Source organism: Hylobates moloch, unplaced genomic scaffold, assembly GCF_009828535.3.
Source record: "Hylobates moloch isolate HMO894 unplaced genomic scaffold, HMol_V3 SCAFFOLD_12, whole genome shotgun sequence".
Taxonomy (NCBI): Eukaryota; Metazoa; Chordata; class Mammalia; order Primates; family Hylobatidae; genus Hylobates; species Hylobates moloch.
Genome location: NW_026652287.1, coordinates 18,539,400 through 18,563,051, shown reverse-complemented (window position 1 = coordinate 18,563,051; position 23,652 = coordinate 18,539,400). Strand labels below are relative to the sequence as shown.

Below are 23,652 nucleotides of genomic sequence, written 5' to 3'. Positions count from 1 at the left end.
AGAAGAGGCTGGAACTGTGGGTAGGAACATGTCAAGGGAACTTTTAGTTTTAGCTGTATGGTTTAAATTTCTTATCTCCGTGTATTTTTGTGTTGTTTACATTTTTAAATAAATAAAGTGAATAAATGCATACTCCTCATCCCCTCACCCCCAACCCAAGGAAAGGAAAAGGTAAGAAAGAAAGTGAATTGACCAGGGGTGATCACACTCACCTTTCCTCTTGGTGCAATGGTAAATTTGGCTATGTTCCTGGGGCAGTGGGTATGGGTTGGGTGGAGGCAGGAGGTCCTGGGAGGGGCCGGAAACACCATTCTCACACTGGTATTGGGACCCCAAATTGGATGAGGTGGAGAGAGCTCGAGACTCGCTGCTGAAAGGACTGTGGTTGGAGGTCACTTTTTGCCTCACAGTGCTCCTGGGGACCACAGGATATTCTTTACTGAAAGAGAAAAGATGGGAGATAACGCTTATCAGTGCCCTGATACAGATTTCCTGAGTGGCTGAACCAGGCGTGAGAGAATCCACCAGAAAAGTCACAGAATAAGGAAAAAAAAGGGGTCTTTGATGAATAAAATGATCCAGTTATATTCGTGTCCATCATATTTCACAAATGTATATTTGGGTACTAATTTTTCATGCCTTATACATTAGGCAAGTAGATTTACCAACAGTTCTATACCTAAGCAGAAAGGTAAATAAACACACCCAGTAAAGAACCCCTTTTAACAATCAATAAACACACATGGTATTTTGAAATATGTCAATTTAGTCTACGTATATCTTTAAATTCCCTAATTTGAAAGCTAATTAATCTGAGTATTTATTTAGACTTAACCTGTGGGTGACTATTTTTAAGGTAGGGCTCAGGTCATTGCCCAAAGTCAGTAAAAACTGGTAGCTGACCACCTAGGAAGGTCAGGTATAATCCTAAGTTACTCTCATCTGGATAGATTGCTGCTAGTGTCAGAATTTCCTCCTGAGCTTCTGTCCTTGTGGCCACTGACATACTTAACTTCTCCATACCTTAGTTTTCCCATCTGTAAAGGAGGGATAATGAATGTCCCCAGTTCAAAGGGCTGTTGATAGAAGAAATGGTTTAATGAGTTAACCATGAAAAGCCTCAGAAAGGTACATGGCACACAGTAAATGCTCAACAAACGGCAACCATCATCATTACTGTTATTGTTTTGGGCAGAGAGAATAGAGGAAGGGAAAAAAGAGAGGGAAAGAAAATGAGAAAGAAGGAGGAACAAGGACATAGAAGATTTAAAAAGAAAGAAAGTAAAAAGAAAGAAAGAGAAAGAAGAGAGAGAAAGAAAGAAAGAGAGAGAGAAAGAAAGAGAGAGAGAAAGAAAGAAAGAAAGAGAAAGGAAATGAAAGGAAAGGAAGAAAGAAAAAGAAGAAAGAAAGAAAGAAAGAAAGAAAGAAAGAAAGAAAGAAAGAAAGAAAGAAAGAGAAAGAAAGAAAAGAAAGAAAAACAGCATGGGATCTAAGATTACGCAGCTCCCAATTCAGGCCCCATCCCTATCCCTTACAGGCTATGTGTCCATCTGACACACAACCCTCCCCTGAGCTTCAGGGCTCACACAGGCAAAGTGAGCATAATAAAAATTCCATGACATCATAGGTATAGCATCCCTCAACGCTCTCAAAATCTGCCCCCTCACACTCTTAGGATTGGTCCTCCACATTCCCTTACCTTCAGATTTCATACCAGGTGTTCCCATTTTTTTTCCTCAGAAGGACTCAGTAGAAACCTCTCCTGGGAAGAAGGAAAGTCGTGCTGTGCAGCACCAGGAGGCTCAAAGGAAATGAGAGAAGTGGGGAATGGATGGGATGTGGAAGGTTGCAGAGGAGTAGAAAGAAGGTGGCGGGGGGCACTTCAAGATAGAAGGGACAAAGAGAGAAATATCCAAGTATGTGAGAGAAGAAGAGCTTGACCCCTAACATCCCATACCCAGCATTTAGGATGGGGATAGGGAATCTTGGGCATGGCATTTACAAACTGCATATATTGCTATACAGCCATTTAAAACATATTTTGGTAACTATTTTTCAAATATAATTGGCTTCTCTTGTAACCTATGTATTTTATTTCATGCATTTAATCATATTATTCTTAGAGATGATTCATAGGCTTCAACACACTGCCAGAGAGGCCCGTGGCATCAAACAGGTTAAGAACCCCTATCCTAGAAGGAGCATGTGTCAGTAAATCCCAAACTTCGGTCAGACACAATTTTCACCATGACCTGGAACCATCTATTCTTTAACTTATGACATTTTAAAAATTAATCATTTATCCAAATAAGTTAAGCTTCACTATAAGTGATCATATCTGTGAAATTACAGGCTTGTGGTGCTAATTATAGTTCTTTTAATGCAATTAAGACAAATGTTTATGTGCCTATGGTCATAGCAACTCAAGAGGCTGAGGCAAGAGGATTGCTTGAGCCCAGGAGTTTGAGGTTGCAGTAAGCTATGACTGCACCATTGCACTCCAGCCTGAGTGACAGAGCAAAACCCTGTCTCAATCAATCAATCAATCAATCAGTGCTTAACTATTAAAATAAAAGAGTATACCTGAAATAATCTCATGTGCAAAGAGCTACACATAATGCATTTTGAAGGATCTTGAATTTGTCCATTTCATCCTTTCTATGACTCTATGTGGTAGGTATTATTTTTGATCCCATTTTACAGATGAGGAAGTTGAGGCCCAGGGAGATGAAGCAACTTGTTCAAGATCGCAGAGTTAGAAAGAGACACAACTAGAATTCTAATCCAATCATTTCCTCATAACTTTTGCATTGTCTCCTAATGATGTCTTTCAATTTTTATAACACAATATGCTTTTAGGGGAGCAGGGTTTTGGGGCACAAGACTCTTTGTACTTCTACGGCCTCAAGTGTGTGAACATCTCCACCCTATGTCCCTGCCTTTGTTTATCATGTGAAAGCACATCGGAGTGGCCAGGCAGGAACACAGAGCATCTGCCAAGTTTCCATGAGGCTACAGACACCCTCAGGACACCCAGGGTTCTCCTAGCCCAGCTTCCCTGTGCCATCTCAGAACCAAAGCTGGAGCCATCTGAGCAGCCACACCAGTCTGAATCTCTCCCTGGGGCCAGGAGGCTGAAGGGAATGGAATTAGCTTTATAGCTCTTGCTTTGTGGTTCAAGCTACGTAATGGAAAAAAAAAGAAAAAAAGAAAAAGAAGAAAAATTATAATAACAATAAAACATTATAAAAGTTGTCAAAACTCACTGGCAATTCCATTTAGATCTATTTAGTTCCAATATTTTGCTGTCAGAGCTCCAAGAGGAAGGGGGAAATCTCTTTTGGTTTTATATTTTTAATAGGAACGGTTTTTCTTTTTAATTAAAGAAAATAACCTCCAAAAAATGTTGGCTGAGAGAATTTACAAGAGAATGTATCAATGGACTCCGTGGAATTCTCCGTTCTAGTACAGCCAAGTTGCAAAACTGCTCTCTGGAAAGGCCAAGTCCTGCTTTTGATTACTAACACAGAAGTGGGAAAAGCAATATTATCCCAATAACCACTTGTCCCTCACAGCTTGTTTCCCGCTAAGGAGCCTGAAACATCACCCCCATCACCGATCATGAACACCTCTGTTAATGCCTGAAATACAACGTCCCCAAACCCCTCTGACAGGTGTCAAAATTTGGGCGTGGAATGGGGAAGTGACTTCTCAATCATTATAGAATTACACAGGCAAAGGAAAGAAAATGTTAGAATTAAACAACAGCGGGGCAATTTTCACAGAGCTCATCCATGGATCAAAGGAACGGTCGATCAAAGAGACATGGTTAGTATCATCATGGCAGAAATCTCTAAAGTCCTCCAGATGAGAAGATAAAACTATCTTCTTCTACAGCTTAAGAACATCCATGAAGAAGCAAGGACACAAGAGAATTAAAGTGAAAGTTGAAAAGCCCTTGTGTCTCTGGAAATACAGGCAGTAAAAGGAGCCTGCTCTTTTTTTAATCATCATCATCATCATTCTCATCTACATTGTTCTTCAAGTGCCTCCTAATGTTCCAGCCACTGTACTGCTTGACTTATATGCTTATCCTGATTTGATCCTGGCAAGAACCTAATTTCACAGGTACAGTTAGATTTACATTAGAGATAAGAAAATGCAGACGGGCCAGGCACGGTGGCTCACGCCTATAATTCCAGCACTTTGGGAGGCTGAGGCAAGCAGATCACTTGAGGTCAGGCATTTAAAACCAGTCTGGTCAACATGACGAAACCCTGTCTCTACCAAAATTATAAGAATTAGCTGGGCGTGTACTTGGGAGGCTGAGGTAAGACAATCACTTGAACCTGGGAGGTGGAGGTTGCAATGAGCCAAGATCGCATGACAAGAATGAAATCTGTCTCAAGAAAAAAAAAAAAAAAAAAAAAAAAAAAAAAAAAAAAAAAAAAAAAAAAAAAAAAAGAAAGAGCTAAGAGGCAAAGCAGAGTCTCACCCAGGGTCAATCCTATTCCAAAACTTATGCCACCTAATACTTTTAAAAAAGCACACACACAGAAATGTATTTTCTCATAGTTCTGGAGATGTGGGTGCTAGCATGCTCAGTTTCTGGTGATGCCTGTCTTCCTCGCTTGTGATGGCCACCTTCCCTCAGTGTCCTCACATGCCAGGCAGTGAGGGTTAGAGTGGGGGATGATCTATCTATCTATCTATCTATCTATCTATCTATCTATCTATCTTCCTCTTTTTTATATGGCCACCATCCTGTGAGATTAAAGCCCCACACTTATGACCTCATTTAACCTTTTTTTTCCTATGAGTTATCATGTTTATTATTTTCACATAACATTTTTAAAATTTTTTGTTTTGGGGGAATAGGTAGTGTTTGGTTACATGGATTAGTTCTTTAGTGGTGACTTCTGAGATTCTGATGGACCCATCACCCGAGCAGTGTACACTGTACCCAATACGTAGCCTTTTATCCTTCATCCCCCTCTCGCCCTTCCCTCCAAGTCCCTATATCAAGGGGAATGGTGGGACGGGGGTGAGTGATAAAAGTCCCCATAAGCCCATTATATCAGCCACCTAACTAATACTTAATAATAAGCAATTGTTACCTCCATACCAACTACTTGGCAAATGCCACTTTATAAAGCACGCCGGTAATGAGAGAATTGGATATTGGCTCCACCCGGGCAATATCAAGATCTACTGATCGATCCTACTGTTTGCAGAAACTTTAGTTTGCAACAGTCAAATCTCACTGCTCTCCGCTGTATCAAGCAGCTACACCTGCATCCCATGGACAAGCTCCAACAAGAGTCTGGGACCCCCGACCCCAACACGAGCTGGGGGTCCTGATTACCTCAGCTGGCCTTGGGTATCAGCGCCCACAGACCAGCTTCTCCCCGGCTCTGCCCTTCTCTCACGTTCTGTTCCACGTGAGCGAGTGCAATGAATGACGCCATTGTCGCCGGGTCTGGGTTGTAAAACGTTACAAGGGAATATTGAAATCCACGGCCAAACTGCATCCTCAGCCTCCCTCCAGCTAATGAACACCCGGGAGAACGTTTTCCACCACAGCCGACTGAATTGGCCTTTTCACGGGAGCAGGTGGCAGGGGCGCTGGTATGTTCGAATTTTTGTGTTTGTTTGTTTTCCCCTGGTGATCCTTACCCAATTTCTGGCAGCCTTTTTCAAACAACTAAAGCAGGGCAAGGCGAGGGACTGTAAAATCCCTCTTCTCTTGGAGCAAATTCCTCTTCTCGATAGCATTTTAATCTGTGATTAAAATTAAAAAGGGGCCCACATCACCCTTTGAGGGCTTTTTGATTTCTTAACATTCTAATACACTTGAGGAAGTTGTTCTGATCTAACATGCGTGGACACAGCAGGGACTGCAGGGGGCACACCCAAGGCTGGATTTAGCCTAGTGCAAATAGTAAATAATCACTGGCTTCTTCAAGTCTGCAAAGTGCTTACTCAGTTTACACTACACCAGCAAGCTGGAGAAGGGCGCTGGGTACCATGTTGCTGATGAGAATAAGGGGACACAATGTTCTCACTTATAAGGGGATCTAAAGAAAGTGTACAACATGGGCGTGGACATAGAGCGTGGAATAACAGACATTGGAGGCTCGGACGGGTGGGAGGTGGGTAAGGGATGAGAAATTACTTAATGGATACAATGTACACTATTAAAGTGATAGTTAAAGTAAAAGCCCGACTTCACCACTATGCAATAGATCCATGTATAAAAGCTACCCTTGTACTCTCTAAATTTATACAAATTTCAAAAAAGAATGGGGGTGAGGGCACAAAGAGGTTATAAAACTTTCCCATTGTTGATTTTTTCTTTTCTTTGTTTTTAAGACAAACTCTCACTCTTTTGTCCAGGCTGGAGTGAGGTGGCATGAACATAGCTCACAGTGACTTCAAGCTCCTGGGCTCAAGGGGTCCTCCTGCTTCAGCCTCCCAAGTAGCTAGAACTGTAGGCATGTGCCACCACACCCAGCCAATAGTTGTATTTTTTTTTAGAGATGGGATCTTGCTATATTGCCCAGGTTGGTTTTGATCTGGCCTCAAGTGATCCTCCCCTCTGCCTCCCAAAGCACTGGGATAATAGGCATGAGCCACCTTGTAAGGCCTAAATTTCCCATTGTTGACTCATCCAGGGCTATATGATTTGAGGGGTGCCAAGAAACTCAAAGGCACTTCTCTCTCTGGCCTTAAGCACCCACCACTTATAAAAATTTTGGTTTGGGGCCTTGGGTCCCCCTTGTTAAATCTGTAGATAATATAGTGTCAGAGTGGTAGCATCAAGCTCAGGCTCCGAAGTCAGGCCAGGTGAATGTGCCTTCCTTCGGTATCCAGCCACGAATTTGACCACTACGTTGCTGGCTAGGTTCTTCCTTTTCCCAAGCCTATAAAATGAAGTGATGCATGGAAAGGCTTAGTGTATACACACACACACACACACACACACACACACACACACACTGGGGACACATTGCTCAATAAACACTATTTTGTAAATATACATTATTATATTTTGGAGCAGAGGTTCTTACCCAGCAAGGGCTTCAAGTGGGTATGAACACCCAAAAATATCAAATATTTAGAGCTGGTCACTTTTTCTAGGAAGAGGTTCACATTTGCATTGGCTACTCAAAAAGGGTCTGTGATTCAAAAAACAGTTTTGACCCAAACTATAGAGATGGTTTGGAAATCATGGGGAAAATCCTGGACAATTCATGACATCACCTTTTGTCTCAGTTTCCCTGTTTGTGTAACGGAGAACAAAAGGCCTATCTCACAGGGTAGGTGTGGATTCTGTGGGTAAAAGCTAGATGTAAAACTATAGACAAATATGGACAATTCAAGCTAAACTTTGTAAAACTACAGACATAAAAGGACAATTCAAGCTAAAGTTTGTTTGTTTGTTTTTGAGACGGAGTCTCGCTCTGTCACCTAGGCTGGAGTACAGTGGTGCAATCTCAGCTCACTGCAACCTCTGCCTCCCAGGTTCAAGCGATTCTCCTGCCTCAGCCTCCCAAGTAGCTGGGACTACAAGTGCTCACCACCACGCCCGGCTAATTTTTGTATTTTTAGTAGAGACAGGGTTTCACCATATTGGCCAGGCTGGTCTTAAACTCCCGACCTTGTGATCCGCCAGCCTCGGCCTCCCAAAGTGCTAGGATTATAGGCATGAGCCACCGCACTCAGCCTCACGCTAAACTTTTAATGAATTTACAGTAATAATTCATCAAATAGTCTAGTACTGAATTGAACAGTTCAGTATTTTAGTCCAGTCTTGTAAAACTAACCATTTAAACCAGCTTAACTATGACTTAGGTTTAGTCTTTTCTTCTACATGATTTTGGAACAGGGGTAGGGTGGTGAGAAGGAATCCTCCAAGGCCTCAGTCCTTCTGGAAGCTGGAATGCTACAGCTTTCTCAAACTGCTTTCTGTACCAAAGGGACTGTCTTGGGGCATCCTTTGTTCTGGGGAAAATCATGTGGAGGCCATTGATTATTCAGAAGTAAGCCAAGGACTTCCTGGTGACCTTCGCTTCTGATGATGACCTTGGCAAAGTCACCCAAAGCAATTATTGCTGAAGGAATGCTAAATGTTTTGTGTGCTAATATAAAAGTCTGCCTCCTTCCCTGCTCAAAACAACTACAAGGTAGCAGGTCTCTTGGAAAATAAAATTTTAATGTGAGGATGTTCATTAGTGGAGTTGGGTGGTTGGGGGACACGGCTTAGGGTGGGGATGGACAAAGATGAGGAACTTCCTCTAGGGGAGTTGGTTTCGAGCTTGGCTGCATACCATAATCACCTGGGAAATTAAAAATATATATATTGACACCCAAACTCACCCCCAGGGAATTTGATGTTATTATTCTGGGGAACAGCATGGACACTGGGAGTTTTTAAAAGCTTCCCAGGAGAAAGAAGTCTTCCACAAAAGAGTACACACTGGATAATCCTATTTATATGAAATTCTATAACAGACAAAACTAACCTATAGTGAAAAAAAGTCAGGACATTGATTGCCTCTAGTGAAGAGAAGGAGGCAGGGAGTGACTAAGGAGACAAGAAATGAGAGAATTTTCTGGGGTGATGGGAATGTTCTATATTTTGATAGGGGCTTGGGTTTCACAGGTATGTGCATGTGCCCAACAGTGAGAGGTGTACTTAAGATTTGTGCATTTCACCGTATATAAATTCAACCTAAAATAAAGGAGTGTGAACAAAAATTGAGTCCAAGTTAATGATGTGCACACTGTAGAGTTTGGGGTAAAATGTACTCATGTCTGCAATTTAATTTGAAATGCATCAATAAAAAGAAGGAGGGAGGGAGAGAGGGATGGAAGGGTGGATAGATGAATGGATGGATAGATGAGCAGATGGAGAGATATGTGGTAGAGCAAATATATACCAAAATTTTAATTGAAGACTCTAAGCGGTGAGTACATGGGCACTCATCGTACAATTCTTCCATGTTTCTCACACGCCTTCAATTTTTCTTAATAGAACACTGAAGGGAGGACTACAGGTAATTCTAATGTTCAGTGTGAGGTGAGTACTAAGCAGAGAAAAGGGTTGCCTTTTATGTAAAACAGCCCATACATGGGCTTTGTTTGCAGAAATACAATCACATGTTCATCTGCATTCTCTAGTGCTCACTCATTCTCTAGAAACAAGGGATTACCCAAGTGTGACCAGGGGACACCTCCATCAGAGCCACTGGAGAAAACTGTTGAAGAGCAGTTTCTGACTCATCCCTGGAGCCACTGACTCAAACCTCTGAAAGCAAGACCTAGAAATATTTTTGAACAAGCCCCCCAGGTAATTGTGATGTCTATCAAAAGTTTGAGAAACACTGCTCAATTGTGGATGAATGAAATATACAACTCAATAGTGGTGAAAAAAATCCCATTAAAAAATGGGCAAAAGACCTGAATAGACATTTCTCAAAAGAAGACATACAAATAGACAAGACATATATTAAAAATGTACAACTTCAGTACTCATTGAGGAAATACAAATCAAAGCCACATTAGGTATATCACCTTACACCTGTTAGGATGGCTATTATCAAAAAGACAAAAGATAACAAATGTTGGCAAGCATGTGGAGAAAAAGGAATCCTTGCACACTGCTGGTGGGAATGCAAGTTGGTGCAGCCACCATGGAACACAGTATGGAGGTTCCCAAAAAAATTAAAAATAGAACTATCATCCAGGCGCAGTGGCCCACGTCTGTCATCCCAGCACTTTGGGAGGCCAAGGCAGGAGGATCACTTGAGCTCAGGAGTTCAAGACTAGTCTGAGCAATATAGCAAGATCTTGTCTCTACTGAAATTGAAAAACATTAGCAAGGCATGGTGGCACGTGCCTGTAGTCCCAGCTACTTGGAGGGCTGAGGTGGGAGGATTGCTTGAGCCCAGGAAGTGGAAGCTGTAATGAGCCCTGATCGTGACACTGCACTTCAGCCTGGGCAACAGGGTAAGACCTTGTCTCAAAACAAAACAATATATAAATAACCAAAAAATAGAACTATCACATGACCCAGGGATATATGTATATCCCTTTTCTAGATATACACCCAAAGGAAATGAAATCAGTATCTTAAAGAGATATCTACACTCCCATGATCACTGCAGCATTATTCAAAAGAGCCAAGATATGGAATCAGCCTGAGTATCCGTGAGTGGATGAATGGGTGCAGAAAATGTGGTGTATATATACATACACACACACACTAGAATACTATTCAGCCTTAAAAATAAAGAAGGAAATCCTCTCGTTTGAGACAACATGAATGAACCTGGAGGACATTGTTAAGTGAAATAAGCCAGACACAGAAAGATCAACATGACCATGCCGGGAGCAGTGGCTAACGCCTGTAATCCCAGCACTTTGGGAGGCCGAGGTGGGCGGATCAGGAGGTCAGGAGATCGAGACCATCATGGCTAACACAGTGAAACCCCGTCTCTACTAAAAATACAAAAAATTAGCCGGGCGAGGTGGCGGGCGCCTGTAGTCCCAGCTACTCCGGAGGCTGAGGCAGGAGAATGGCGTGAACCCCGGGGGGCGGAGCCGAGATCGCGCCACTGCACTCCAGCCTGGGCGACTGCGAGACTCCGTCTCCAAAAAAAAAAAAAAACATGACCTGACTCACTTATAGGTGTAAGCTAAAATAGTCAAGCCTGTAGCAGTGGAGAGGAGAATGGTGGTTGCCAGGAGCTGAGGAGAGGGGAAATGGGAGATGTTGGTCAAAGGGTACAAAGTTTCGGTTATGCAAGAGGCATAATTCCTGGAGAGCTAATGTACAGCAATGTGAATACAGTTAACAGCACAGTATTGTGTACTTAAAATTAACTAAGAGGGTACATCTTAAATATTTTTATATATATATATATACACATATATATACACACACACACACAAGAAAATAAAATGGCAACTATATGAGGTGCTGAATATGTTAATTAGCTTGATCATGGTAATTATCTCACATTTACATTTATTAAACTATTAAGTTGTATAACCTAACTATATACACTTTTTGTCAATTATACCTCATTAAAGATGAGGAAAAACACAGAGGGGTGAGTGACTTGCTCCCAACCCTGTTCCTGAATAGCAGATATGCTGGGGATGGGTTGGGGGTGGGGGCACCTGAGTGGGAAAGTGGGAACGTGGCGGGGGTGGGTTCTGAGCATCCATACCTTGACAAATAGCCATGATCCATGATGTTTTCCTTTCAGAAAAACATCTCAATTTTACAGCTTCCCTTAGGCTGTCTCAGCTCCCCAGACACAACCCCTTTCTTGTTTTACATAAATGCACTGCTTCCCTGGAGGAAGCCATGTGGCTAGGTAAATTACAACCCTAAGAGGGGAGTTAATGCCATCTCCAGAAGGTTGTCTAACGTTGTCTCGAAAACCACTTCTCATTAATTGGGCATTCAGATTACCTTTAACCACAAGTGTGAGAACACAAGGGTGTTAAGCCTTCAGTTTGAAAAATGATCATTTGAGGTTAAGAGCTGAAAATTAATTTAAAATTAGGAAGAAAGGAATAGAAGAGGGAAGGTTCAAACAGAAGAATTTTAACCTTTTAGGAGACCCAGGCCTCATACATCCCTTGAAATTGTTTGAATTTTTTTAATTGAAACAGCATCTTGTTCTGTTGCTCAGGCTGGAATGCAGTGGCATAATTATAGCTCACTGCAGCCTCAAACTCCCGGGTTCAAGCAATCCTCCTGTCTCAGCCTCCAGAGTAACTGGAACAGACACATGCTATCACGTGCAGTTAATCTTTTTTTTTTTTATCTTTTTCTTTTTCTTTTTTATTAGAGACAGGATCTTCTTATGTTGCTCTGGCTGGTCTCAAAGTCCTGATCTCGAGCAATCCTCCTCCCGTCTCAGCCTCCCAAAGTGCTGAGATCACACACATGAGCCACCACACCTAGCCTGAATTTTTTTTCTCTATTCATATATTGTGAGTCTTTCAGAGGGTCTCTTGCTTTAATTAGATTTTCAAAAGGAGCCTTGCACCCATTTTCAGAAGCCCTATCCTAGAGAAACAAGGTAGAGAGGGTGAAAATAAGCACCCACAGAGGTGGGTGAGGTTGGTCAGTTCCCAATGTGGCTGTGTAGAGTCCTTTCAATAACCAAACTGGAGCCGAGTAATGGGTGGGCTTCAGTCTGGCTGAGACATCCTGGACTCCAAACTTTCCCATCCACTTTCTGATTGGGTGTCTCAGATCCCAGCCACCCAAAACAGAGCCTCAAGGTACCCCTTAGGTTCAGGGACCACACTCCCTGATGCTGTCTGCAGCACACTAAAAGAGCAAGGAAGTAAAGGGAGCTTCATTTCTTCCATGAAGAACTCTGAGGCCAATCAAGTCTCCCAATCCATCATCTGCTAACCCCCTGATAATGCTCCATAAATATTTCTTGTGGTGAAAAGACCAGTCATTGCTCATGGTCATTCTGTGTGAGGTGAGGTAAGAAATACTGAGATGAAGGACTTTGCTATTGCTTGTTCATATTCTGGGGTTTATGGTTACAAGAAGATGAGCAGAAGCCCAGTTTAGTGGAAAGGGGGTTCTCTCCATCCTGAAGAAAGCAAGCTTGCAGCCAGGCAGGCCCCTTCATCCAAACTAACTGTGTGACCTTGGGCAAGTCAACCTGGCATCTGGCTTCAACAGAACATGGACCGTGTCTTAACACCTACCAGCAATCGAGCGTCCCTCTGGGCCAGACACTGTGCTGTGTGCTTCTGTGCCTGCTGAGGCAGTTTTAAAACGCGTCGACGCGTTCCTTGACACTCCTTCTAGGTAGAGGCAAGAACTTGTCCTCCCTTCTTGAATCTGTTTTCTGTTTTGTTTTGTTTTGTTTTGTTTGTTTTGTTTTGTTTTTTTCGAGACAGAGTTACACTCTTGTTGCCCAGGCTGGAGTGCAATGGCACAATCTGGGCTCACTGCAACCTTACCTCCAGGGTTCAAGCAATCCTCCCACCTCAGACTCCCAAGTAGCTGGGATTACAGGCATGTGCCACCACATCCAGCTAATTTTTTGTATTTTTAGTAGAGATGGGGTTTCACCACGTTGTCCAGGCTGGTCTCAAACTCCCTGAATCTGAACCCACCTGAGTGAGTCACATTCAACCAAAAGAATGCAGCAGAAGTGACACTACCTGACCTCCAAGGTGCAGTCAGCAAGGACCAAGTGGCTTCTACTTCCATGAGAAAGTCTGAATACCCTGGGTCTGCCATGCTAGAGAGGCCACATTCTGATTTTTCAGTGGACAACAGCTGAGGTCCCATCCAAAAGCAGCATCAACTGTGGGTCACAGGAGTGTGCCAAGCTGGACATCCTGCCTGACCTGCCTTCCGATACTGGTAGCCCAGCCACCATCTGATGGCCAGCAAGAACTGCACAGCTGAGTCCAAATAGCATGACCCACCAATCACAGACAAAATAAAAGTGCCTCCCTGGTGCTTCCTGCTTCCCCTTGCACACAATGGCAACATGTCTTTTCACCACAAGCAGCATTTATGGGACGTTACTGGGGGCTAGCAGATTGCAACTGTAGGGAACTTGGGGACTTTGATGGTCTAGGAGCTGTTTGTGGAAGCATATACTTCCTTCCTCTGTTAGAAGACTCCCAATGTGTTGTTGGGGAAACTTGTCTCAGGTGAGCCACTTTGGCTGGCCTGGATTTAGCATCACACACAGAGAACAGATGGGATAGTTTGGAAGCCAGGGTGTCCCAGCCAGCCCAGCTTAAGCTTGGGAGTCATTTGTTATGCAGCAATAACAATCAGTACACACATATTACCTCATTTCATCCTTGCAACAGGCCTGGAGGTAGGCTCTGTAATGATTTCCTTTTCACAGATGAGGAAACAGACACTTGGTGGAGTAGAAAAGCCCCAGAGCTGCTCAGTGCAGCAGCCTGGACCCCAGCTCCTGAGCCTGTTTCCATCCGTGGACCCTGGTCCCCTGTGTGTTCATTCATCCTTGTATGCCTAGTGCTTGGCATACAGCAAACACTTAACAAATGTTTTAGTTGCATAAACAAACCAATGGATCAAAAGCTGAATAAGTAAATGAGTCTCTGGGCCTCAGTTTCCCGTTCTGCGAAAGAGAGCGGGTGGGTCAGATGCTGTTTCCTGGAATCCCTTCTATCTCTACAATTCCACGCTTCTAGGAGCAGCTCTCCTCATACCTGTCATAGAGCCACTCCAGCTGGCTTTCAGAGATCTTCAGAATCTGACCCCTGCTCCAGCCCCCTAGACTTCTAGACCCTTGCCCACTTCTTCCTTGCTTCAACCCAGAAAACCCTTCTTCCCAACAGGTTCAAGTCCCATTCTCTCTATGAGGCCTACTTTTACCCTCTCCATAAAACCTGCTCTGCCTCAGTCCCAGCTCCAGCCCCTTTGGCTCCCAGGAAGTTCAGAACTTGTTTGAATACATCTTGAAGACTGAAGCAAAGTCCAAAGAAGGAGTTGTTCTATAAAAAACCAGGGCCTAGATGGTTTCAAACAGCAATGGCACTCTCAAGCCTTTCTTTGTAGGTGGCTGAGCTTTTATGTGTGTTTCTCAAATTTCTGTGGTTTGCATATTATCTTGACAATGTTCCCCAAATCTTCATATGAGCCATTCTGCTATTCAGTTAATATTTCCTCTTTAATCAGCCTTAACTCCCCTCCCTTCCTTGCTTCCTTCTTTTCTTCCTTTCTTATAACTCAGTCTCATTCTGAGCAATAATATCTATGAAATCACAGGACTGATGTGTCCATGGGTCTGTGCACCAACTAAATAAAACCTGTAATTCCCATGATTTAGAAGGCCAGGACATGAGGATTGCTTGAGACCAGGAGTTTGAAACCAACCTGGGCAACATAGTGAGATTCCATCGCTACAAAAAATTAGCTGGGCATGGTGGTATGCACCTGTAGTCCAGCTACTTCAGACACTAAGGCAGGAGGATTGCTGGAGCTCAGGAGTTCAAGGCGGCAGTGAGCTATGATTGTGCCACTGCATGCCAGCCTGGGTGGCAGGGAAAGACCCTGTCCTAAATAAATAAATAAATGGTTTGTATAAAAAAAAATCTCCTTTGTCACCAATCTAAGGGTACTTCAATTTGGGGAAATATTAGTTTTTAGGATTAGATTTTTTTTTAAGTCACAGATTGATTAACCTTTCTAAATAACCTTGGCACACCCTTTAATTGGTCTGCTTGAGACAGGATGTTTCAATGACTTTATGCTTTGTGCTTTCCCATAGCTCCCAAATTTTTATAATAAGCAGTGATTGCTCCTGTAACTAGAAACCATTAAAAAATCTTGGAAAATAATGAAGACATTATCTGCGTTTTCCAAACACAGGGAGTTAGGCCAAGAGCTAGAGGGCGGAACAGCCAGACATTTGCCAAGCAAATCCAAAAGTTATTTCTGTGGAATAAGTGCAAGGTAACGCTTAACTCTCTGTAAACCCACCTCACTCCCTTCTACCAATTGTTGGAATTAGAGGATATTTCATCCCTCCTGCTTTTCTCCCATAGCCAGCTGTCACCGGGTGTGTAGGGGACAAGAAACAGGATTACAAGATTAGCAGTGAGCCTGCCGTTCCTGCCTGGCTGTTATCAAGGCTGACTCTGGAGAGCCATATTCCCCACTTGTCACTACTGACTGCAACCTGGGGATTGGGAGAATGACCCAAAATAAATTCTGAATAAGGGCAAAATTGGGAGTACTGGGGAGATTTCCCCCAAATTAGTTAAATTTTACTGAACATATAGACTAGGAATCAAGCACTCTGTAGGCATTTGCTCATATAATTTTTACAGGAACCCTAGAAAGTAGAGGCTATAAAGTAGAACCCTAGAAAGTAGAGGCTATCTATGCCCCTCCTGCAGATGAGAATACTGAGGTTCCGTGAGGTTAAATCACTTACCCCAGGGCACATACTGATAAATGTAGAGCAAGAATTGACCCCAGGTTTGTCTGACTCCAAAGCCTTCTGTGGGAACCACTCTTCTTCACTCTTTCTCCTTCCCCAAGGACATGTCCGGAGACCCTGGCCAATGACCTCGTCTACTCCCCCAACTTATCAGTGGTTAGTTCAGCCCTCTGGTTTCCAGGGCGACTGCTAACATGGCCACAAAGACACACATGGCTCTTAGGCTGAGAGGTTTGACTCAACATGTCAATTACTGACTTTCTACCGATGACTAGCCACACTTTTCCTCCATTCCATCTGCAAAGTTCCTACTCATTAAGGACACCTAGTCCAGGCCTCAAGCAATCTGCAATACCTTGACAGACGGTTAGGACAGCCAATTCAGGCCAAAGAGGAGTCATCTGCCTAAATATATAAACAGCTGTGTGACCAGCCTGGGCAACCTGGGGAGATCCTGCCTCTACAAAAATACAAAAATTAGCTGGATGCAGTGGCGTGTGCCTGGACACCCAGCTCCTCGGGAGGCTGAAGCCAGAAGATCACCTGAGCCTGGAAGGTTGAGGCTGCAGTGAGCCATGATCGCAGTGCTGCCCTCCAGCCTGGGCAACAGAGTGAGGCCCTGTCTCAATCAATCAATCAATCAATAAGTAAGTAAACAAACAAATGAACATGTGTTTAGAACTTTAGGAGAGTTGGCCAGGGGCTGTGGGTAATGTCTGTAATCCTAGCACTTTGGGAGCCTAAGGTAGGAAGATCACTTGAGTCCAGGGGTTCTAGGCCAGCCTGGGCAGCATGGTGAAACCCTGTCTCTACAAAAAATACAAATTTAGGCTAGACGTGGTGGCTCACGCCTGTAATCCCAGCACTTTGGGAGGCCGAGGTGGGTGGATTGCCTGAGGTCGGGAGTTTGAGACCAGCCTGGCCAACATGGTGAACTCCGTCTCTACTAAAACACAAAAATTAGCCAGGCGTGGTGGTAAACGCCTGTAATCCCAGCTACTCAGGAGGCTGAGGGAGGAGAATCTCTTGAACCTGGGAGGCCAAGGTTGTAGTGAGCGGAGATCACGCCACTGCACTACAGCCTGGGTGACAGAGGGAGACTCCGCCTCAAAAAAGTAATAATAATAAAATAAAAACATGCGAATTTAGTCGGGCCTGGCAGCGCATGCCTGCAGTCCCAGGTACTTGGGAGGTGGGAGGATCATCTGAGCCTGTGGATGTCGGGGCTGCAGTGAGTGAGATCGCGCCACTGCACTCCAGCCTGAGCAACAGAGTGAGACCCTGTCTCCAAAAAAAAAAAAAAAAAAAAAAGAGCTTTAGGAAAGACTCCCTTGATGACTGACATCTGAGCTCTCACACACCTGCACGTGCCCACCTGTCTCTCCTTTCATAGCTGGCTGTCATCTGTCCAATCAGCTTCCAAAGTTCCAGGCCTGGGTCAGACACAGAAAAGCCTGGAGGGCAACTGGTAAAGTTGGAGGGGCTGATTCCCAGGAGGGGTCCTGGGGGAGACATGGGCTGACCACACAGTCTGTGGCCAGGGAAAGCTTCTTGAAGGAAGGAAAAGCTACAAGGAGACCCAGTGATGGTTGGGAGATGGCCTGGTGAGAAGGAGGGAAAAGAGTTTGACACAGATGAAATGTGTGTTCGAAGGGCCAAAAATAAAGGAAAGAACACAGGTTTGAAGCCTTTCCTTTAGCATGATTGACACATATTAGGGGGACACCGGTGAAGGACAAACCTAGGGGGGTGGCCAGGCCAGATGGGAAGGGCGTGGCTAAGCAGGCAAAAGAGTCCAAACCTTATACTGAGGGCAACAGGGAGCTTGGAGATGTTCTCCACTGCAAAGAGACCTTGACTGATTTGTGTTTTACAAAGATCTCTTTGGTGGCTGCCTAAAGAAAGTCCCTGGAGGAGACCAGGACTGAATTTAGGTCTCAATCAGTTAGGAGGCTGGTGGAGGCTAGAATTAGCACCCTGGCAGAAGGGGGCTGAATTCTGAGTTATGCTGGAAGGTATAATCAGTAAGACGTGGTAACTGGTAAAGTTTGAAGGGATGATTCAAGACACCTTAAATCTATTATTCACCCCCTGCTCTTGACCTTGTAAACAGGAGGTAAGAAGTGAGAAATGATGAAACCCTTTTATTGCAGGCTGGAACAGGCGATTTCACTTCAGCTCCCACCTGCACAGCAGGAATTTTGCCTGTAGGACTGAGAGGTGACTTTGTGTGGCAATGACTAAGCCACCTTAATGGCAAATCACCATCAGAATGGGATATGAACAGAAAATTGGCATTCTGAGCCCAGGGCCATGAATAATTGAACCTCTCTCAGCTAAAACATTATATTTGTTGTCATCTTTTCCACTGACTCTATGGCCCAATCAATTTCAAAATGTAGATACTTAAAACTAGAAACAAATTTTAAATAACAAACTCAGAACTTGCCTATTTTAGACACAAAAAGTACCTTGTGAGTCCACAATCTTGAAGGAAACCAATTTATGAAAACAGGAACGTGTGTACACATATACCACACTCCTCATTTTTTTAATGTTTGGAAACAGGGTCATTGTCTTGTTTTATTTTAATATTTGGAGACAGGGTCTTGCTATGTTGTCCCAACTGCGGTGCAGTAGTGTGATCATAGCTCACTGCAGCCTCCAATTCTTGGGTTCAAGAGATCCTCCTGCCTCAGCCCTCTGAGTAGCTGGGGCTACAGGAACATGCCACCTGGGCTACCATTATTTTTTAAAAAGCATGCAAAATTTAACCTGATAAGCCCGCTATCTAAAAACAATTTTTCCATTGCATGTATTTCTAAACTTAATATTAAAACCACAGATCTAAGCTCTTTCTCCCTTTCTATTCTTAGGTCTCTTTTATCTTTCTTTGAATGAATATATCTGTCTATCTGCCTGACTCTCCCTTTTCACATCTTCCAGAAAGGATAAGGAAAACATCCAAAAGGATCTCATTTTATTTTGAAACACTAAACTCACCAAACAGAAAAAAAGAAAACACACACACACACACACACACACACACACACACATACATAACACACACAAACCTTCTTGGTCAGAGGGATCAAGATGTATTTCTAATTCGCTTGCCATATGGTAAGTTATTTTGGAAGCACATCAAGAGGTAGAGAGAATGTTCCACAAAATTGGCAATGCTTGTACGATCCTTTCAAATCAGACCAAATTCCCACTATGTACATTTGCTACAGCCCGTTCTATTCATCATATCAGCAACTATGACCACAGGATATGTAAAAATACCGAGCAATTTTTAGCACCAGCTTCCAATCCTCCAGTGCCCTGGACACCACACGGTGTCAAGTTTGTCTGTATTTCACCCTCAGGAAATCAAGTCATTAACTTCTCTTTCATTTACCAAGAGCTGTTGCCAGAAAAAAAAAAAAAAAAATGCATTTATCGGCTGTGACTTATGGGAAGAAAAAGAGAAAGGGTTTCTCTACAAGGAGAGAGACAGCAGAGAAATAAGACAAAGCTGTGTCTTTTGTTCCTTGGGAGAATGGAGAATGCCGGACTCTTTGTACCTTCTCTCCACTAGAAAATGTATTTTCCAGGTTGCCCAATGGCGCCAACCACATGTGAGGGTTGTCAAAAAATGGGACAGAGGGGCTCATTCTCCCCATTTCCCTGTGCCTGGTATTCTATGGGCAAGAAGGCTGGTGGAGGGAGGTGCTGGGTTGCTGCTGGCTTACCTGGGTAATTTGAGGGATATGTGTGGAGGAGAAAGTTGAGGAATCCACTTTCCTACCTTTGCATTCTTGACATTCTGTGCAGCTCCATGTCATCACTGCCCCGAAATCCTTTGGCAAAGGGATTATTCTCAATCTTTAATTGCGTGATCTGAAGGAAAGAGGAAGAGAGAGCAAGCTGGTTTTCACTTGATTGCTGCAAGACCACCTTGGGACATGAGTTAATAATAAATGTCATGGAAATACAGCCTCTGGCAACCAAAAGAAGCAAATTAAGCCAGTCACGTCAACGGGACCCACCACTTCATTCAAGTGGAGGCTTTGAAAAATGTCCTCCATTGGACTGCTTTTAAAAGGGGAAAAACACGTGGATTTGGTTTGCCCATTAATTGGAGTCATACTCTGCATCATTCCAGCCGGGTTCTTTTTTTTTTTTTTTTTTCCAATCTTGCATTTTGTGTTTTAAACACCATCTAGGCCTCAATACTCAGTACTCCCTCCCCTTTGGAAAGCTGTGCATGTTGACATGATCGTTGCACATCAGGCAGCGTGGTAATCTCCATTTGGAGATTGTTTTCTGCAGAAAACATGTCTTGATTATTGCATTCAAAAATTCTATTATGCCTCATTTCATGTTCATTTCATAGTTTTGCAGATAGCATTTCCTAGTTCTGGTGGAAAATGGTGCCTAATGAAATAAAAACCAATATACATAAAGATAACTTATATAATAGCTATTGAACAGCACCAAACCTCTTTAATGTCCTAAGCAAAGAAGAGAGGGTTCTCTCTTAGAAATCTGTGTTGCAACATACAAGGCATAGTTACAGAACAGGGTCTTTTTGCACGTTTTGGTTCCAGGCCCAGAACTTTAATTTAATCCATCAACACATTATATTAGTGTGAATGTACAGTAGCAGACCCAGGTGACAGAATGCATCCATATGGATAGAGTTTGCTAGAAGTATTTCCTAAAAATTGCGTGTGAACTGAATTTTCATAGAGAACATAGAGAATCATGTTATAGACACAAGAGCAGCATGACTCAAACTTCAGTCATTCAGGGTTTTCTTTCACTATTATTGCCGTATCTATACAGCACCTGTACACTGGCTTAATATTTTCATTTAAATCAAACCACTTTTAATTTACATTTATTTCACACAAATATGATATCACTTCTTTGTATGACAAACCAGAATCACTTGCTACTCAATAAGAAGAAAACAAATATATGAAATTGTCTTTACTCATATCCAAAGCTTGCCTTCTCTTTGTTGCAAGTGGGAATTAGACACTTTTAGAGAACTAGTTAACACAAACCAGTACTGAACTGAGACTCCCTCTCTAATAGAAGACTAGAAAGATAATTTTAAAAAGAACAACTTTCAGCCAGGCATGGTGGCTCACGCCTGTAATCCCAGCACTTTGGGAAGCCAAGGTGGGTGGATAACTTGAGATCAGAAGTTCAAGACCAGCCTGGCCAACATGGTGAAACCCCATCTCTACAAAAAATACAAAATTTAAAAAAAATAGCCTGGCATGATGGCAGGCTCCTATAATCCCAGCTACTCCAGAGGCTAAGGCAGGTGAATCACTTGAACCCAGGAGGCAGAGATTGCAGTGAGCCGAGATCACACCACTGTACTCTAGCTTGGGCAACAGAGCAAAATTCCACCTCAAAAAAAAAAAAACTTTCTCTGTGATTTCATCATATTCAAGTATCCCTAAAAATCATCTCAAGTCTTTCACAGTAGTATAGTTACAGATTTGAGAAACTGTGCTTGATAAATGAATGTACCCTCTAACTTCTTCATTTGAAGAGAGGAATTCTTGTCTGTTCTGCCTTCTGGAAGAGATGACCTATGGGGTTTACCTCTAACCCCAAAATTATTGAAAATAAAATTATTATATGTATGTGCACCTATGTGTATTCACCATAAAAAATATACATACAATTAATATTTTAAGATATATGATTCCAAGTATACAACACTCTAGAAAAGGCAAAACTATGGAGTCAGTTAAATGGTCAGTGATGGCCACAGGTTGGAAAGAGGGAGGGATGAATAGGCAGAGCCCAGAGGATTTTTGGGGTTGTGAAACTACTCCCTATGATGCTGTAAAGGGGGGTACACATCATTATGCATTTGTCCAAACCCATGGAATGTACAACACCAAGAGTGGGCCCTAAGGTGAACTATGGACTCTGGGTGATGATGATGTGTCAATGTAGGCTCATCAGCTGCAACAAATGTTCCACTCTGGTGCAGGATGTCCGTAGTGGGGGTGGCTGTGCATGTGGTAGGGAGAAGCTATAGGGGAAATCTTGGTATGTTCTGCACAACTTTGCTGTGAACCTAAAACTGCTCTAAAAAATGAAGCCTTTTTGTTTTGTTTGGATATGGGGTCTCAATCTACCACCCAGGCTGGAGTGCTGCAGTGCGAACATAGCTCATTGCAGCCTCAAATGCCGGGGCTCATGCAATCCTCCTGCCTCAGCATCCCGAGCAGCTGGGACCACAGGCATGCGCCACCATGCTGGGCTAATTTTCTTATTTTTATTTTTAGTTTCTGTTGAGATGAGGTTTTGCCATGTTGTCCAGGCTGGTCTGGAACTCCTGAGTTCAAGCAATCCTCCTGCCTTGGCCTCCCAAAGTACAGAGATTACAGGCTGAGCCACTGTGCCCAGCCAGGTTTTTTGTTGTTGTTGTTGTTTGAGACGAAGTCTCACTCTGTCATTCAGGCTGGAGTGCACTGGCACGATCTCGGCTCACTGCAACCTCCACCTCCTGGGTTCAAGCAATTCTCGTGTCTCAGCCTCCCAAGTAGTTGGGATTACATGTGCCTGCCACCACGCCCAAGTAATTTTTGTAGTTTTAGCAGAGACGGGGTTTCAACATGTTGGCCAGGCTGGTCTCAAACTCCTGATCTCAGGTGATCTGCCTGCCTCAGCCTCCCAAACTGCTGGGATTACAGGCACGAGCCACCATGCCCAGCTGAGCCAAGTATTTTTTTTAATTATTTATTTATTTATTTTGAGACAAGGTCTCACTCTGTTACCTAGGCTGGAGTGCAGTGGAGTGATCATAGCTCACTACAGCATTGACCTCCAAGCTGGAGTGATCCTCCCACCTTGGCCTTCCAAAGTGCTGAGATTATAGGCATGAGCCACTATGCCTACCCTAAAGTCTATTTTAAAATATTTTTAAAGTATCTGTGTGTGTATGTGTACGTGTGTGTGTGTATGTATGTATGTATGTACACATTCTCCCTCCCCCAACCTTTTTTTTTTTTTTTTTTTTTTTTTTTTTAGGTTTTCGGAGAGACAGAGTCTCACTATGTTGCCCAGGCTGGTCTTGAACTCCAGGGCTCAAGCAATCCTCCAGCTCTTGGCCTCCCAAATTGTTAGGATTACAGGTGTGAGCCACCACACCCAGCCCATTTTTGTTTAACTGTGTCTATTCCTGTAGCTTTCAGATTTTTTATTTATTTTTTATTTTTTGAATCAGATTCTCACTCTGTCACCCAGGCTGGGGTGCAGTGGCACGATCTTGGCTCACTGCAAACTCCACCTCCCAGGTTCAAGTGATTCTCCTGCCTCAGCCTCCCGAGTAGCTGAGATTACAGGTGCCCACCACCACACCTGGCTAATTTTTGTATTTTAGTACAGACAGGGTTTCACCATGTTGGCCAGGCTGCTCTTGAACTCCTGGCCTCAAATGATCCACCCACCTCGGCCTCCCAAAGTGCTGGGATTACAGGCAGGAGCCACCACGCTTGGCCTCAGATTTTTTCTTGACTCTTCCGAATGAGTAGAAAAATCTATAAAATCCTTTTGGAAAGTCATCTTAAGGTGTGTACTCCTGTATTCACTTGTATTTTAAGAGTCTAAAAACCCAACACCTAATGGGGCTTTTCTTTCTCACTCAGCC

At 43.3% G+C, this 23,652-nt stretch overlaps 1 protein-coding gene across 2 annotated transcripts in view; it reads right to left on the bottom strand.

Moving 5' to 3' along the window:
- The window catches only part of TBX5 (T-box transcription factor 5), a 54,080-nt gene that overhangs the window by 11,729 nt on the left and 18,699 nt on the right, over nt 1–23,652 (bottom strand). For both annotated transcript variants that reach the window (XM_032171495.1, XM_032171494.1), the window contains exons 7-8: nt 19,777–19,868; nt 213–439 (exon numbers count right to left, since the gene is read on the bottom strand). In XM_032171495.1, the coding sequence (XP_032027386.1) occupies nt 213–439; nt 19,777–19,868 (319 nt within the window). The remainder of the gene's footprint in view (nt 1–212; nt 440–19,776; nt 19,869–23,652) is intronic.